At 46.7% G+C, this 18,094-nt stretch overlaps 1 protein-coding gene across 1 annotated transcript in view; it reads left to right on the forward strand.

Moving 5' to 3' along the window:
• Nucleotides 1-18,094, forward strand: part of LOC107319466 (uncharacterized) — an 83,425-nt gene that overhangs the window by 49,510 nt on the left and 15,821 nt on the right. The window contains exon 4 of the mRNA XM_085551343.1: nucleotides 2,725-5,857. Coding sequence (XP_085407469.1) covers nucleotides 2,725-3,739 — 1,015 coding nt within the window. The 3' untranslated portion in view covers nucleotides 3,740-5,857. The remainder of the gene's footprint in view (nucleotides 1-2,724; nucleotides 5,858-18,094) is intronic.

An 18,094-nucleotide genomic window follows, 5' to 3' on the forward strand; every position in this document is an offset into this window, starting at 1 on the left:
TAGATGCAGTGCTCCAGGTGGGGTCCCACAAGAGCAGAGCAGAGGGGACAGTCCCCTCCCTGCCCCACTTCCATCCCCCTGCTAATACTGCCCAGGAACCATGAATCACTATCTGCTAGATCTGTCTCCTCTTCAGTATCCTGATGGCACACATGGCTGGGAGCAGCCCTGCCTCAGGCTGGCATGCCTGTGCTGGAGGCACAGAGCAGCGGGACAGGGCATGGGCACTGCATCACTGCTGCTGTCCCTGAAGCAATGCACAGAAGCCTGCCATGAGCCAGCAACAGCATCTAAACACCAACACACACTGCTGTGTTGTCACTTTACCTGCAAGGCTGTCTTTGGGCTCCTCCTTTGTTAGTGAAGCGTGGCACTTAACACATTCTCCCTCCGCTTCCTCTTCCTGTCCCCCTCCCACTGTGTATATCACTGAAATTTCTGAATGGAAGCAGGGAATGGTGTAGGCACCGAGCTCCTGGTCCTCAAAGAGTCGCCAGGCAGAGAGCATGCCTGGTGCCCCAGCTTAAGTATGAGTAATGATAAATAAGTAAATCATGCAGTGGGCTGTGCTATTCCCTAATGAGCCTGTTTGTCCCAAGCGCTGTGCAGAAAACACTCTTCTCCTTGGCAATAACCTTTCTGCGTATTAACATTATGCGTGTATTCATGTGACTTCCTCTGCTTCACCACCACCTCCTTCAACTGATTTAAATAAAAATAATTTATGTGGACATTCCTTCAGTCAGGATTCTCCCCTCCCCCCCCCAATAATATATCGTTGATGCTGTGCACCCAAATGGGGTCGTTATGCTTTCGCATATCATTATAAAGAATTATAAAGAACAACAGCGACATCTGCATGTGCTGCAGCGCTACAGAGATGGGCAAAAATAGAGAAAACAAACCCCAAATGAGCTCCGAGCTTGTCTGGCTCTGTCTTTCCTCCGTGCTTTTGCCACTACCATGGACGAAAGTAATTGTACAGTGTAATCACATCACGGCTCATCTGAATATTCATAACCGAGACAAAGACTTGGAGGAGAAGAAACGCGGGGGAGGGAGAAGGAGGAAAATTTAAATATAAAACAGCATTTCATTTTGAAGCAAAGTTGCGCACTCAGCTCAAGAGGTCATCTCGATATCAATATTGTCTGTCTGTCCGCCATTCAAAACCAGTGGGCAGCAGCAGCATCGCGTGGGCAGCCCCCCTCCATTGGGAAAGAAAATAGAGCAAAACAACAAACAGCGATAGAAATGCCCCCAGCAAAAGTGATATTTGAAGAGTCGCCAACGGTGGCTAACCAGCTGCTGTTTTACCACGAAAGAAACAGTCTATTGAGGGAGCTTTATAAAGACCCCAATTAATATGTTGCGCATGTATAAGATCTACAAAGAGCCCACTGTGTTCCTCCCCCCGCAACCACTACCACCTCATTCCTATCGGTGCCAGTGGAGAAGGATCTGAGCTACCAAATAATTGATAATCTCTTCACCCCTCTCCAAAATAAAGAGAGAAGAAAAACAAACAGAAGAGGCAACTGCTTGCTAATTAATGTGTAAATTACCGCTGGTTCCATCCTCCTTTTTATCTTCAAAAAGAAACAGAAAAGCAAGAGAAAGAGAAATATAATCCCCATCTTAATGTACATGTTGTCTTCATTTCTTTTGTTTTACTCTGGTATCCTTTACTAATATTAACCAAGAAGTGTGGTGTTTGTCGAAGCCGCAGCTGGCTCTGCCAGTCCGCTCCCCAAAGGGCTCCTATTTCCATTCCACTGGAGCTTATATTCCTTTAAATGTCTAGCGCAGCATCGTTTACCCCTTTCTAATACATCACCCTGCTGAAATTAGAAGAATCCAGGGTTATATCCAACTTCAAAGGTTTCCAAGACACCATCATTTTAGAAAAAGTAGAAGACAGACCATGGAGCAAGTGCCTGCTTTTGAAGATAGGCATCACAGGGACCTTCCTCCCTCTGTCTCTTTCTCGCTCTCCCTCTCTCTCCCCCCAACTTTGTACCTCTCCAGCTCTGAACGTCCCGCGCTAACGCAGCTTAATGATATGCAAATGAAATATGCATAAAACCATTCTACTGTATGATGATTAAACACTGGAGACATTAACAGCCGACACTCCGCTGTTTGACTACAATGATCTTTCCCGAATATCCACTTTGATTGCGGAGTTATGGAAACCCATAGCAGTTGGCAGAGAGAGAGAGAGGGAAGGGAAGGAAGGAGAGATGCGGGGACGCATCACCCATCTCTGCATTTATCCCACTCCAGGAGACGTTTCCCCCCCTTTGTACTGCGTTCCTACTGCTGTCTTTTGTAATCCATCCATGCGGTCGCACCAGGGCGATTAACGGGAAAAAAAACCTCTTTTCTCTTAATGTTTCAAAGCTCATTAGCCAAACGATTATTCCTCATTAACAGCGAAAGCTCATTCATTAACAGAAAAAATATGCCCAAAAGATGCCAGCGCTGTTAATCCCGAGCCCTGTAGCTGGGCTGTAAATCCCATGCTAGTATTTTCCATGCAGAGGGGAACCTCGCCAATCCACAAGAAAAACCAACATCGACAACAAAAAAAAAACAACCAACAAAACAAACAAAAAACCCAGCAAAAAGAAAACATTTTGAGTGTTTTGTAAAATCCGCAAGAGAGGCAATTAATATTCCCGCTGTGTGACTTTATTTTTTGTCTCTCCCTTTTGTTTCCAGTGCCCTTCCCTGGCTCAGCGCCCGGTGCCAACAGAACACCTTGCAGGATCCTCAGCAGCGCAGACAACACAACGTAAGTAGCCAGCTGTCCCTTGACGCCCTCTTCCAAAAGCCCTCCGGCCCCTGCAGAGTGTGTGCGGCTCTTTCCCTCGCTCGCCCTCCGGAGTGCCACCTGGGTTTCACAAGTAGCACCTTCCAAATCTCTCTGTCTTCAAGTTTGTGCATGTCTGTGTGGCATCCCTCCTCCTCCTTCACTCCTATAGTAGATCTTGCAAAGGGCTTCAGATCGGCCCCATTCATCTCCCTGGTGATAGCAGTGAATGTAGATAAATCTCTGACTGCCTGCTTGCTGCTGGAGTATGATTTTTATTTTGTCTTCCGTGTATACCTAGGTCAAAAAGTGGGATGTATGCTCACATTGTGTGGATGCATGTGTGTGTGTGTGTCTCTGCATGTGTGTATGTGTGTGAATGTGTCTCTCCCAAGCGCACAAACATACATCTCCTCACATGTGTGCGTACATATATTACACACGTGCACACAAATATACATCCTCACACACGTATGTGTGCACGCAGTACGCACACATCTCCGCACACACGCGCGCACACACACACATCTAATCTGCAATTATCTGAGGCACTGTGTGCATGTGTGTATGTGTGTCCATACGCACACTGCTCTGTGTGTGTGTATGTGCATACACAGGCATCTCGCTATCTACAAACATTCCCTCTCCTCCCAGCAGAGGCTGTGTGCAGCTGTGATCCTGCCCTATGACAGCAGTATTCCTTCCTTCCCTCGGAGTGCTGTTTGGAGACCTTCGTGCTCCCCTCTCGGGTCCCTCCCGAGCTGCAGGGCTGGCACCTCTCCCTTGGCTTGTCCGAATGGTGAATGGCACCGTCCGTCGCCCACGTTGGTGCAGCCTCAGATGGCACTTCTCTCTGGATGTCGGCTGCTCCCTTTTGTTTGTTGTTGCCCAGGCTGGGTGTGGTGGGGCTTTTTTTGGAATTAATTGTAAACGAACCTGAATGGCAAACACAACAGCTTGCGAAAAAAGAGGAAAGGAAAAAAAACAAACAACAAAAAAAAGGAAGCCCCTCACAAACGCCTTCTGCTGCGACAGATGCCCATGTTGCCCCTGGCACAGAAAGCGGGCACAAGGGGGTTGTTGCTGAGCTTTTTTCTTTTGCCATCTTTATTGTCCGCGCTGCTGTTTTCCCTTTATTTTTGAAGCCTCCAAGATGCCGGCCTCGGCGTGGAGCGGCGCGGTGTCATGGCGGAGACGACGGCCTTTGTCTCGCGGGGTGTGAAAGCATCCGTTGTGCTGGCTCCACTGCGGCAGAATGACGTTCAAGGGGGAAACGTGCTGGAAGCCGGCGCGCTGTGCCCATAGCCGAGCGTGTCCGAGGCAGGGCTGGCGGCGGAGAGCCTCGTCTGTAATCCTGGCACTCGCGCCTCTGCTCGCTGCGCGCCGCTTGCTCCTGGGGGTCTGGATAATCTCCCTTAGCGTTACCGCACTGTCTGGCCCGCGCACAGGGCCCCCGTAACATATACCCGCTGCCGTTATCACACGGAACTGTGGCGTTGCCACTGAATGGATGGCACTGTGCCAACTCTTCTGCCATCCGCCCTTGCAGCTTTTTTTTCTTCCCTCCTCCCTCCCTCTCTCCCCTCCTCCTCCTCCTCCCGTCGACTTGACGTTAATTAACACACGGGTTAATTGATTTTAAAAGCTGAAGAATTACAGTTAACTTTTCCCACAGGGTACAGCCGCCTGGCACGGCGCTGCCTCTCGTGCGGTGCAGGGGGGCAGGGATGCGCCCGCAGCAGAGCTGGGTGGCTGCGGAGGCTCTGTCTTTGGAGCACGGCGGAGGGAAGCTGATGTGTGCCCGTCTCATCCTGCCCAAGATGTCACCATCGTGTTTTGCGACAAACGATCCCAATGTTCCCTCCCCTCTGCGCTCGATGGCTGCACGGGCTCTGCTGGAGGGGCAGCAGAAGGGCAGCTCGGCCGCATGGCAGGGCTCCCATCCACGCAAGCTGGAGGTGCTGAGGCGGGGAGCCTGCCCTTTTCTGCTTATCCTGTTTTACAGGGCATTTTTTGTCTCCTCGGTTGGCTCCAATATGTCACTTGGGGTGAAGAATCTCAACCAGGGGAAAGTTAGATGGTCGTCATTACAGGCGGAATACACCATGTGAGGGCTTTGTTTTTTCGCTTTTGCTCTCCCTCGCCCCGGTCTCTGCTGGTGAATGACGGTGCGGTTGGGAGGAGATGCAGTGGGGCTGGGAACTCATCGCTTCCACCTTCTCGTGCTTTCATTTTATTTCATTTTGTTTTTTAAAAGCATGAAGCAAGTGAAGCGACGAGAGGAATCCATTATGCAAATCAGGTCACATTTGCATAATGTCTCATGACTGGAATATGCAAATGAGTTGTATAATTTATGAGTGCCAGTGTCTGTCTAAAAGTGTTTCCCAGAATTTATAAAAAGTGAGACGTGGGGAGGGCAGCTGGGCTCGCTGCCCTGCCAGGAGGGCTCTGCGCTTTCTTTTCAAAGTCTTCCTTCAGACCAGCAGCTGAAATGCTCCTTAATGAGAAGCCAGCCCCCCCTGTTCCACACTGTCCCCCTCATTTTCTTTTCTGCTTCTTGCTTTGCCAAGCCTGGACCTGCTTGCTCTGAACTTCTCCAGGAGGTGATGGACCTGCATGCTGGACCAGAACTCTAAAGCCACGCAGCTGTGAGCCGTCCGCTCCATCCCTGCATCTGTCTGGATGCTTCCCAGCAGGGAGGCTGTGCCCTTCAGTCATGCTGGCTCCATGGGCACAGTGTGCAAGGAGTGGGTGTAGGTGTTTGCTTCCCACAGCACGGTGGAACTGCTGCTCATCCATAACGCACCGCAACCTGTGCCAAGAGACCCACCTTGACCTGCAGAGAGCAGCAAGGTCTGTGCAGGGCTGGCAGTGCCCTGGGAGACTGACCTCAGTCTTCCTGCCCTGAGCAGGCAGAGGCTATTTCAGCACTGAAAAGGTCTCTGGAACACGCTGGAAATGCAGGAAAAGTGCCAAGACCGGTGTGGTTTATGTTCGTTCTGCATATTTGGAGACCTCAGGAGCATCCGGAGAACACAGGTAGGCTGTCAGTTCATACGGGGGTGCTGCAGCTCTGAGTCATTTGCACAGGGGGAGAGAGTCAATAATAACACTTGCTCGTGGAAAGCCCCGCTGTGACTGCAGCTGCGGCAAGTTCTTGGTGTGTGTGGGTCAGGGGCTGTCCAAGCAGGGACATCTTTGTGGGGTCCCAGTGCATCAGGTGAGCCATGGGGCTGGGGCAGCTCCATGGTAGGTGTCCTCAGTTCTGAGTCCCAGCTTTGGGAGGCCCCTGAAATGCCTTGTGGGCAAGGAAGTGTGATTTGATTTTCCTGAGAATATGCATTTCAGTTGTAAAAAACACACGTGCTTATCTCTCCGTTTTCAAAGTACTTGTGTGTCTTAGTTACTATCTAAAGTGATGCATGTCTCATTTGCAATCTGTTTCAACAGAAGGTATGTTTCTGTATGGTTTATTTAATAGATGTCTATGCCTGGAGAGTACAGGTCTTGACTCCAACAGTGTGTGTCATAATGAACTTCTCCAACATAGTGAAATGATTTCATAAACTGTGCACTTACATGCGACTGTGGGATTCCTGGTGTGGGGATACAAAAGGAGCCCCAGCACTAGGCACACAGAGGGCAAAACTGGCACGTCTTCTATTCTGACATACAAAGTGAAAGGCAGCAGCACATTTAGACTCCAAAGCGTGTTCTGCTTACAACTGCTGCACTTTGGTGTCTTTCTCTTGCACTGAAGAAGCTCCGATCCACATTGCTGCAGTTAGTGGATGAGCAGCTGAGTCTGGCATGGAGCTTGTGCAAAGCACTGGCTCAGGGCCACCAGGAATGTCTGGAGTGTCTGTAGGGGCAGCAGGAGTTGGACTTATTGTGAGGAGAGATGGATGGTGGCTTTTGCCAGCTGAAGAGTGCACCTGACAAACTTTTGTTTTCTGCCTGTGCCTTCTAGTGCTTGGTCTCTGGTTCCCCACCTGCTGCATCTGAGGGATTCCCTGCAGCTTTCACTGAATTTCACTGTACCCTGATGGAGTAATGCCATCTGACACACCAATCCATGCTGATGGTGAAATGGCATCTATTTTGCTATTGAAATGTGTTCCTGACCTGGGCTACTTAAGACTCATCATAAGGGAAGAGACTGCTCTACTAGTCTTGTCTGCAGAAGGCCAAGTCTAAGCAAAGATTTAATGTTCTTTACCACATATTTGTTATTGGGAGGAGACCGCAGTTACAATTCTCTACATTGCATTGGACACACTTCTCATTTTCCACTCCTGCATGTTTTCAGTTCCGTAACAACTTGAACTATTGATGCCAGCGTAGTAACCCATGTTCTGAGTTGTCAGCTTCACCCCAGCTTTGTCCACTATTTCGCAGGAAGGATGAGGTGGAGGCAGAGGTCTGAGCGCAGCTTTCTGAACAGTTCCCTGAAGGCACCTGTCTGCCAACAACAGGTGTCAGCCATCAGTGTTGCTTTGCCAGCCTGGGTACGGCTGATGGATGTGCCTGACTTTAAGAACAGTTTGACTGCATGGGGCTTATTTGTAGATAACAACAGTTGTAAGCAAAGTGTGTAAAATCTTTAAATCTTTAACAAATCTCTCATTAATCCCAGCCAAGTAGATTAAAGCTGGCTGCAGGCTTTAAATGGAAGCAAGCCCATCACTTGTACAACAGAGAAAATGTATATAACAAAACATGGTCAGACAGACAGGCTGCAACGTGCACTTCCTCTGTTCCTGGCCTAGGTGAAATGAGAATGGCAGCCAGGGCACTGGGCCTGGGTTCAAATAAAGACAAATTTTCAGCGAGATGATACTGTACAGCCTGATTTAAAACATCAGAGGTGCTACAGGCAGATACTGTCTATGCACTGCAGACACAGGAAATTAGAGCATTGTGAGAGAAACAAGGCAAGGTGCTAAAGTCTGACATCAACATCAGGATCCTTCTTGGTGTTTAGCCTGATGTTAGTGTCCTGACCACCAGAAAGTGCTGTTTATGACCTTTGTCAGGCCATGGTCCACTGGAACTGGTCTGTATTTGTAGACATAACTCTGGTTGGCAATTAAATGGTTAAATATCTTAGAAGAATAAAATTCAACTGAATATTTTCGTTGTTTCAGTAACTGAAGGAGCAGATTGCGTAGAATTAGACTCTTAGCTGGAATTATTTGTGGTTTTTCTTTCTTGGAACCTTGTGTTCTTTTTCTAAACATGGAATCCCAAGTGCAAAGTACATAAACACTGCTGGCTATCAGCGCCTCAAGCACTGCTGAGAGCTCCCAGGGAAGGCCAGCCTTACCTTAATTAGGTGTTCCTGCTGTAGCTCTGGGACTTGCTCTCAGCTGGTGCCTTCCCCTTTCTCACCTGCCTGCCCACCCTATTTCCTGCTCACATCCTGCCCCGGCTCCTGCTCTCACACGGCCACATGCCATCTGTCATTCGTTCTCACATTTTGTCTGTCCTGGTGCCCTGTTTCAGTGCACTTATTTCCCTTGCTATCTCAGTGGTCTGGTGTTCTCTGTCGCTTCCTTTAGCTGATCACAGTGCTGTACTCAGACCAATGACGGGGATGGTCTGCTCCAGCATCCATGTATGTGTGTTTCAAGGGCAGCAGCATGATGACTGGTGCCAAAAGTGACAGCAATATCTACTGAATCTGGAGTTGCCTGTCTGCATGGAAGCACTGACGGCAGTTCCTGAAGATGCAAAGTGACAATCAGGCCAGTGGCAGGTTTTCTGAGTCCAGAGGCACAGCATAAATCTTAAGAAAGGACAAATGCTGCTTGACCAGCAAAGCCTGAGCGAGTCCGAGCTCCACAGCAGAGCCCTTGGCACTTCTGCCACATGACAGGCAGTGTGCTGCTCTTTCAGTCTGAGGGTGCTTCATGCGTGGGGCAGGTGGTCACGTCCCTGTTCTCTGCCTCACGGGGGGGGCAGGCAGATCAACAGACCTGATGCTGGTGATCCAGAACATGTGCTGTACTTCAGCAGTAGACAGGGATATTGTGCTGAGAATATCTGAGATCTTCCTCCCCAAATAGTCAGCTTCCTCACCCAGCAAATTGCCTAGAGGTGCAATAAGTAGGTTAATGCTTGCTTTAGGGTTAGCCTGAGGGTGAGAGTTCCCCATAGACACAGCAGAGTTGCTTTTGTTCTGTGTGTGTGTGAGTTCATGCGCATGAAAGCCTTCAAGGTGAATCCCTACCGCTCCTGCTTCCTTGTTGTGTGCCCTTCCCTCCTCATTTCTGCCACAGCGGTGGAAACCTGCATAACCCTGTGGCTGATTAGGGAGCAGTCCTCTACAATACCAGGTCTGGTTTTTCCATTAATTCTATCTTCATTGATACCTTGAGTCATTCTTTACAGTTTTGACTCTCTTGTTTGCGAGAGCAAGTAGAAAGAGCAAGGGACAACAGAGAAACAGAATACATTTTTAAGGTGGAAATTACATCTCTGGGTCCGATTTGCACTCTGCAAACATTAATATATTATAACACAGAGACATGACTATTGCTTCAACTCATATTTCCAACATGCAGCCCATGTGTTAGATTCATTCCTTACTCTCTGGTCTCAGAATCTGGTGGCACAAGCTGCAGGCAGCTGAGTGTCTCATTGAAGAGAGACAAAAACTAGTGGCATCTTTGGTGCTTTGAAGACCGCACCTCAGATCAAAGCAAGCTGCAATGATCTAATTTCTGTAGGGAGAACTGCAGCCCTGGCATTGGTGCCCCAGGACATGTGGGTATTTCCCTAATCCAGGTCTTGCAGCCTGGATTCAGCTCTCTGACAGATCAGCACGGAGAGGCAGGACTAAAGTAATGTGCTGAATGTTTCAAACAGGTTCAGTCAATAGTCTTGTGTCTGACCAGAGCTGGCTGTTCTCGGAAGATCCCAGGCTGGTCTGCTTCAGGAAAGGAATGTGACCAAAGACTTAAGTCTGTGCTCTGTCGTGTGCATAACCCAGAGGGCAGAGAAAGGTGCTGTTGCAGAACCTGGCTCTCATACACTTTTTTTTTTTTATAGCTTCTCAAGACCTGACTTGGTCACCAAGGCCACATTCAGGTTACCATTGTACTTTTTCAGCAGTGGCTTGGTTTACTTTTCACTTCAGCCTCACCAGGGCAAATGATCAAGCAAGAAGTAATGAGGCCTCAGGTTGTTTTTAAAAGAGCGACTTATTTGTTGGTCAAATACTCAATTCAGGTAAGCAAATCACAATCAGAAAAAGGCAAAAGAGGTGCCAGGTCTCTGCCCCAGGTGACCCTGAGCTCAGTCAGCAAACTTCAGAGCAGCACAGCTGCTCCTGTGCTCAGCTGTTTGATTGGTGCACGGAAGCCCAGTCCTGGAGGAAACCCAGGTGATGACACACGGTGATAACTGCAGCTCCCCAGCAGTGATAGGGTTGAAATGGTGGCATTGGAGCTGCAGCTGAGCTTCTCTGGTAGGAACTCAGCTGTGGGCAGTCCTGGCTGAAACAAGGCTGTGGTGGGGAAGCAGGAGCTCCAGCACTGAGAGCCTGGGACCAGGAGGAAGCAGAGTGCTGTGCCTCTACAGGTAGGAATGCGATACCTTCATTTGAAGTGGCTGGCAGAGTTCCTCACGTAGCAGTAGCTAACAGAAACATGTTTGTCCTGCAAGGAAGACTGAGTTATTTCTTTCCTTGGCACGCAGGTTACATGCAGATGATTATATTGGATGGATCATGGCCGTGTGCACCCTCAGTTTCTCTTTCACTGAGAAAATGCAGAAGCAATTGGTGAAATACAGATGGGTGTTTAAAATACAGGAAGTCACCAGGATACGTGCTGGCAGAACTGAACAGCAGCAGTGTGGGCAGGGCGAGGTGGCTGGCATGGCTTGGTAAGCGCTCAGGCAGCTCCGCCTGTACACAGCCGGCCAAGCGCAGCACAGAGCTGCAGAACAAACATAGACCAAATCTGCAGGATTTGCTCTGGCAAAATGTGGACATACCGACTGAATTGTCCTATACCAGAATATTTAAAGGCCTCACAAAGGAGGCCATAGGCTGCTAAGTATACATTGAAGCACAAGGTGCGAATGTCTGCATGTGCTTCTCATCCAAGCATGCAAGCACCCAATAAGTGCTTGTCAGCATGTTAAGTGGGTGTGAGGAACCAAGTCCCAGGCACAAAGGCTGCCCAGACCTCCCTTCCTGTAGCCCAGCAGACTCTTTAGAACAGATGGAGGGAGATCCTGTGGATTTTTGCAGTGTTTTAGCCTTGATTTCCCAATTGTATTACCATGGCTAAGAATTTTCTGTTTTCTCTGCTCTTTGTTCTTTGTCTTTGCTGTTTCTTTGAAGCATCCTCCATATTAAAACTTGAATTGTCTTTAAAAATGAAATATTTAACTGGCAAGAAATCCCCTCTAAATATTCTTATCCTCGTTTAAAAGAGGCATGTGTTGATTAATTACCGAATTAAGCTGCTCTGAACCCAAATGAAGACTTTGCTCTAGATTTTGCAACAGTTGGGTTAAATCATTTTAAACTGATTCACAAATGCTGCTGTTTTAATTTGGACAGGGCTTTGATTCCTGTTCTGTCATGCCTATGTTCTTTTCCTTGTGTTCTTTTCTCATTTCTCATTCATTCTTCCATTTTTCTGTCTCCCACCCCTCTGTTCTCACCACCCATTGTTGTGGATCCTTTTTTTCTTCAGAGCTTCTCCCTTCTTCTTCACTGTCACTGGCAACTCGCTCCTCATCTCCTGATTCCCACTTGCTGGCTGTCAGCAGCACGCGCCGTCGGGTCCTCTCCCCTCTCCTCCTTCCTGCCAGACTAATTCCAGAGAAGGAAAACAAATCAAATATGTCCATGGTGTAGTGTTGTAAAGTTGTTACGTGCTTCACAGATCAGAAGTAGACACCTGAATTCAAGCACCAAAAATTAGAGGACACAGCTAATACTTGGATTTCTGCATTCTTAAAGTGTCGATGGCAAAACTCTTTCCTCATGAATGTGCTGAAATTAGGTAACAGTCCTGAAGAATTTAGGTAGTGATGAATATCCTAGAAATTTCCCCAAGGAAATTAATACCAGTGTTCTGTGTGAGGTCTGAAAAGCATGCAGTAAATACAAGCTGAGCCACACACTAATTTGTGTGAGGGAAAAGGAAATACTGATTACTTTTCCTGTATGCATTATCTACCTTACGACTGTCTGAATCCAGGGCACTGTGTGATCATTAACAGGAGTCCATATTATACAGTAAGTCCCAAATTATGCTGGCAACCTAAATTCTGTCACATCCAGTTTTCTAAAAGTACTTTGTAATTGTTCTACTTTAAGGCACTATTCTTGAATTAAGAAATCAAATCCATTCTCATGCACATCTCCACACTTAGTCCAGTTAATGAAAACAGTAAGGGTTGGTAGTTCTTTGAAAGCTTTCCTTAGTAGTTGATGTTAACAGAGACACCAGAGGATTATTCTGCTATTAATCTGCAGGTAATAGAAGGCCCATTTCTTAAGTACACACAGAAAAGGAGAAGAAGAAATACTGGCTATGACACAAAATGAATTGTCTTTCTCCATGCCCTTCTAACCTAGGGCATGTAGTGCAGGCTGCCAGCCACTGTGTTACAAATTTAAAAGTGCTGGAATCTCTCAGTTCCTTAGCAGGTTGCCTGATGGATTGGTGAGTAATGGACTTGAAGTGTGCATTACTAAGCCCTAAACTAATGGCTAGTTCTTGCCCATGGCTTTTGCTACAGATCATTCATCGTACTATTCATAAGCTCTCTGCCAGTCTGTGTCTGGTACTTGTGCTACTGCTGTTATTGCCATTTGCCTGTATGAACATCCCCTGTGTTTTCAGAACATGGGTAGTAAAGTAAAGCATAGAGTGACATTTCTCCACAAGTTCTCATGCTGCTTTGGAGGATATGCAAAGGATAAGGTGATGAACATGATACTCATTCACTCAGTATTACTCAGACTGTGGCGTGTGAGAAAACACATCCAGTTTTTGCACTGTTGTGCCTAGATGTAGTTATCAAGACTTGGCAGTTGTGTGAGCTATAGGAGGTCCAAACTTCAGAGCAAATAGCATCTCTTGGGATGGCTTCTGGTCTGGCTTTAGTGGACAAGGCAGATATAGGCAGAGGTCTTACGAATAAGTTGACCTGCCTCCAGTTCCCACCATGCTTCGGAAGTTTTCTTCTTTCTTTTGACTTCATACTGATGGGACTGCTGGATTACTGCCCAGGAGCTGCTGCTCCCTAGTGTGGCTGAGTCTAGCTGGATCCCTCCCAGCTCCTTTCACTTGGACCACAGCACAGCCATGGGAAATAGCAATCCACTCAGCCATCACTGTGGTCTGGTGACCCAGCCTGCTTCCATGTGTCTGAGCTATCCAGGACTCTTTCTGATTCCCTAGTCCAATCTGGTAGCTTTGCTGGTAAAGGCTTAGGCCTTACTATGACGTTCTGTGCTCTCTGTTTTTGTGCTTTTGCAAGTTACTTAACAATAAACCCATACAATTCTTTATTAGCATATTCCTAATGAACTTCTGGAAGGAATTAAGCCTTCAAACAAAAGAATTTCCTCTATAACAGTCATAGAAAACATCGCTGCTAAAAACTGCACATCAGAAACTAAATTGTGAGGGGAAAATTATTCAATAGACGGAAAGCTACAGAACTAAAAATAGCAAACCAAGCACAGAACAATTTAAATGTTCTAATTTACTCCACATGTAGGAATGTTGGGCATTTGGAGGGATTAGCTGTATTGAGGTCAGTGTATTCGTGGTGCTATGCATTTTATTCTTGTAGAGAATAACATCTTTTTGCAAGGGCTCTTTTTGTTTGTGTATTTTAATACAGCTTGAGCACCTTTTAATTGCCCCAAGCAGGAAGCGGATTCTAGTTCTTCGTAGTATTCACATTAATTTAACAACCAAAATCTTGGTATTTTGCACACAGAAACAGGTGGAGGGTCTGAAAGGTTACAGACAAAGACAATGATGTTAGAATAAAAAGAGCGAGCAGACCATAAAAAAAAATTCCCAGTGAGTATTGTCAGTTTATTTGCATGCTCTTTTAGGAGATGTTTCTGGTAATAAAGCGTCATCAGTCTATTATTTCTCTTGACCAGTCTTTCTCAACCCCCTATAGAAAATCTTACAATTTAACTGAGAATATCTGCTTGTTTCTCATCTTCTAGTTTGAGTTTTCGTTCTTTAACAAGCACAACAGCATGCTGCTCTATCTTCAAAGAGGAAATTAATTCCGTCCGCAAAAGGGTCAAGTGCTAGAAAGTGCATAGCAATGCAGTTTGCATGGCAGGATCCAGGAGATATGATGCTAATAAGATTCTAAGATGAGAACAGCAGACTGGCTCTAGGGATTCAGATGAAGGGTTCTGTAAATTTTAAAAGAAATGGTCTCCAAAAACTAATGATGTCTGCTTTCCAATTCATTAATAATGTGGAGCAGGGAGATGGGAGTGAGAAGCAGGCCATGCTTTGAAATATCAAAATGTAACAAGGAAAAAAACAGTGAGAGCTCATCTCATCGGGGTCATAAAGCTGGGAGAAATAGGCAGGCTGCAGGGGAACACAGTGTCAGCGCCTAGAGGGAAAGAAATTGCGCTGTATGTTCTGCTGTGTGTAATTTATGCACAGACTCTTTGCCGGTGTTGATGTAAAAGTTCCGTGTTGAAAAAGATGTTGCTGTATTGACAGAGCTTGCTCAGTGTTCTTGTTTAAGGTGACTTACTACACAGGATGTCTGATGGATTTAAACAATGCCTCTGAATTGTCTTAGCATATTTACAAATGGCTCTTGGTAAACCTTCCCCTTCACCTTTTTGCATTGCATGCACGAAACTCAGTAACAAGAACCTGAACCTTGTTTGTAGTTAATAGTGGAAGAAAACCCCTCAGGCAAAGCCTAATGAACCAAGAGCAATTCTGAGCTTTCCTCCATAATATCTGGAGAGACTGCGCCTTTCCAAGGGCTGCCTGGACACACCGTGTGACCTTGCTGCTTTACATCATTAAAATTTCCCATTACTGGCGCAGTGTTTGTATGGAGGTGCTATTGTGCAGATATTATGCCGGAGTCTCTCCCTCATGCATGCAGAGTCTGCAGCTAATAGAAAATGTCTGTGCTTGAACAGCTCCGGGAGTGGGAAGGTGTGCGGGAGGAGGATTTGCTCTGACTCTTATTTTGACAAAGCCATTATGACTTGCAGAATGAGGTTAAGGTTTTCCTCCATTCTTCTCATTTTGTCGGTGCGATATTTTCTCATCTCACCTCTGAATCCCCTCCCCCCTCCTCCCCCCGCTACTTCAGCCCATCTGTGCTGGAGCAGCCGCACAGCACTGAGTCTCACTGGGTCCTTCCCAGGTGCGGGGTGGGCACAGGGTGCTGTCTGCAGCCTGCGGAGCTGCTGCTGCCCAGAGCGGCTCCATCGCGATGCGGGGCTGCTGGGGGCATTGCGACAGCAGGACCCGACCCCTCCTCGTGGGCACTCAGCTTGGCGCAGGGGTCTGATAAAGCACTGTAAGACTGGCATCTTTTGTTTGCTGCACTGTTTCCTTGAAGCTTTTTCTCCTGTGATCTGTTTTCATGTTCTCTAGGTCCCCTCTGTTTCCTTTCACTTGAGTCACGTTATCTCAGCAGCAAGTCATTCTCCAGGCAAGTGATTTTTCTCAGGTACACAAGCAGGATTCAGAGCAGTATTTAATAAGTGGCAGTTTGTGCTGGGGGTACGGTCTGCTCAGGAGCGCTGTGGTCATGAGGGCTGAGCTGCAGGGCAAACAGCCCGGCCAAGTGCTGGGCTTTATGGGCAGTGTCTGAGAGGCAGCTCTTGTGCCTGGCTGGGGGACTGAGCCGAGCTTTGTTCTCTTGCTAAAGCCACAGAAATGGAGAAGTGGAATCTGAAACCGTGTTTGTGGTTAGCAACACTTTGCCCTTTTTCATCCAGGTACCCTGAAGTTGTCAGTATGGACAGGTATACCCCTGTTGTCCCTAGAGCAAACCATCAATGCACTGTCACCAATTTCAAAAGCCAATGGACCTCACCTTTTCCTTCATACTCACGATCTCCATTGAGTGTAAATCAGGCAGACTTCACAGGCCTCGCCTGGAACTGTGTGGATGATACAGCCATGTGTATCAAATCTTCCCCTTCCCTCATGTTTGTCTCTCAGATGCTTCTTGGAGGAAAGATGGGGAATTTGTTTCCTCAGGAAATCTCAAGACAGACTGATAACAATCTTCTTGAAGGTCTTCCAGGGATGTTTCTGCTCCTTATTCAGTCTCCCAGCATAGGGCTACAGAACGACTTGCCTGCAGTCACGGCCAGTCAGTGCAGCAGACGAGTTCACAGCTGCTTTCCGAGGAGACACAGTTGTGTAATCAGGATTGTCTTGTGGCACTGGTCACAATATGAAAAGCAGCTGGTTTATGGAGATCTTCTTCATTGGTGTTCTTAACCAAGACACTTAGCAAAAGAGTTGATTTTAGTCAGTTTTTTTGTTTTCCAGCAGAAACCATGATGGCTTAGAGCTCAGTAGTAACATGGCCATAGCTACCAGGACCATGGCAGTTGTTTTCCTTAGGTCTTTGCTTGAGGTGAAGGGGAAACGATCCAGCATTTCAGTGCAAAATATATAGATTTCATAAACCCAAATTTCCTGAGTTCTCTGCCCAAGCTGGGCTGAGTGATCTATGATAGCCATCTCAGCCTATCAAAATCATGCATTCCTTTCTGATTTGCTTCAGTTTCCTGCTGACTACTTTTTCCAAACCTTTATCTAAAAGATGAGATAAATACCAGTTTGTTGTTTGTTTTTGTTTGGTTTCTTTTGTTGTTGTTGGAGGAGAAAAAAGTCCAAGAAGTTTTCTGTCTTCAAAACCTAAAGCTTCTGTTCCAAACTGAGAGTCTACTGCTGGACACACTTCCTAGTCTTCCTGAGTAACAAACATCAAGCTGCAAGAATCTAAAGACCTGCAAAATGGGGATGGAGGCCTCACAGATCTGCAGCCTGAGACGATGAATTTCAGTTCTATCCTTTCCACTAAAAAGTTTTTCTTAACCTCTTACCATGTAATTTAAGATCATAGCTATTTGTGCTTGCTGCCTGTAGAAAAGCAGGAGAGTATGTTAGCTGTTACCCATCTCCTTGCTATCTTCAGGCACTTAGAAATTGTTTAGTTACTGGTTTTCCAAAAGTTGGAACTTAGCTGGCTGATCTATAATTTTCTGACTTGTTTTTCCTCTACTTCTTTGTCATAGGCAGACACCGTTTGCTGTTTGTCAGTCTCCCAATAGCTCATGAGGTCTTAAATGCACTGAATTGCCTGAAGCAGTTTCTTTACACACCCTATGCTGGGACTCCTTATGTCCAGATACTTGGAAAGTATCAAACTATCCCACTTAGTTTGAGCCTGAAATCCTGCCTCTTTGTACTTGGTAGCAACTATGATAGCCCTCTGTGTGCTGTTAACCTTAAAAGATCAACAAGAGCAAAATGCTGTGAAGGACTTGTCTTACTTGGCATCACATGTCAATGACTGTCCCCTTCTGTTGAGGAGAAAGCCAACACTTTTCTTACTCTTTCCACTAAATGCATCCATGCTACTTTTCATTTCCTTTGTTGGTTGAACCTCGTGTTGTTTTCCTACACAACATGACTTTGTATAGGAAGTCCTGCTTCACAGCCCCAGCACATAGACTGGCTGCATGCTGCCACAGCCCCTCTGCCATGGGGGTGAGGAACAGGTCTTCAGAGAGACCGATCCTCGGTGGCATCCTGACTAGCCAAGTGATCCAGGCCCACCTGGGGGCACAGATTCTGCAGTGACCAGCTCTGCTGCAGATCTGAGATAGGCTGTGGCTTCCAAAGCAGGACTCTGTTCTTATGACAGATACCCAAAGGCAGATTTTCTTTTAATTAAATATGAAAATCTATAATGCAGTCAGCATGGTGCCTCTTGGTATGTTTATTCTTATACCCCATTTATTTGCTTTTGTTCTCAACATATGCTTTCATTATGAGGGAGACTTTTATACTGACCATCTGTGCATTATGAAATCTGTGCATTATGAATGAATTTCAGTTAAAACTGGAGGACGTAGGGAGCAGGACAGAGGTCAGTTTTCTTTTTTAATATCTGTGTGCAAATGGGTGTCATCCACAGTTGTGGAATAAACACAGTCTAAACTTTTTCTTCAAATAGCACTGAAACTGCTAAGTTGACACTTCTTAACTG

This window comes from Coturnix japonica, chromosome 6 (assembly GCF_054131305.1).
Source record: "Coturnix japonica strain WE chromosome 6, WE-NBRP24, whole genome shotgun sequence".
NCBI classification, from domain to species: Eukaryota; Metazoa; Chordata; class Aves; order Galliformes; family Phasianidae; genus Coturnix; species Coturnix japonica.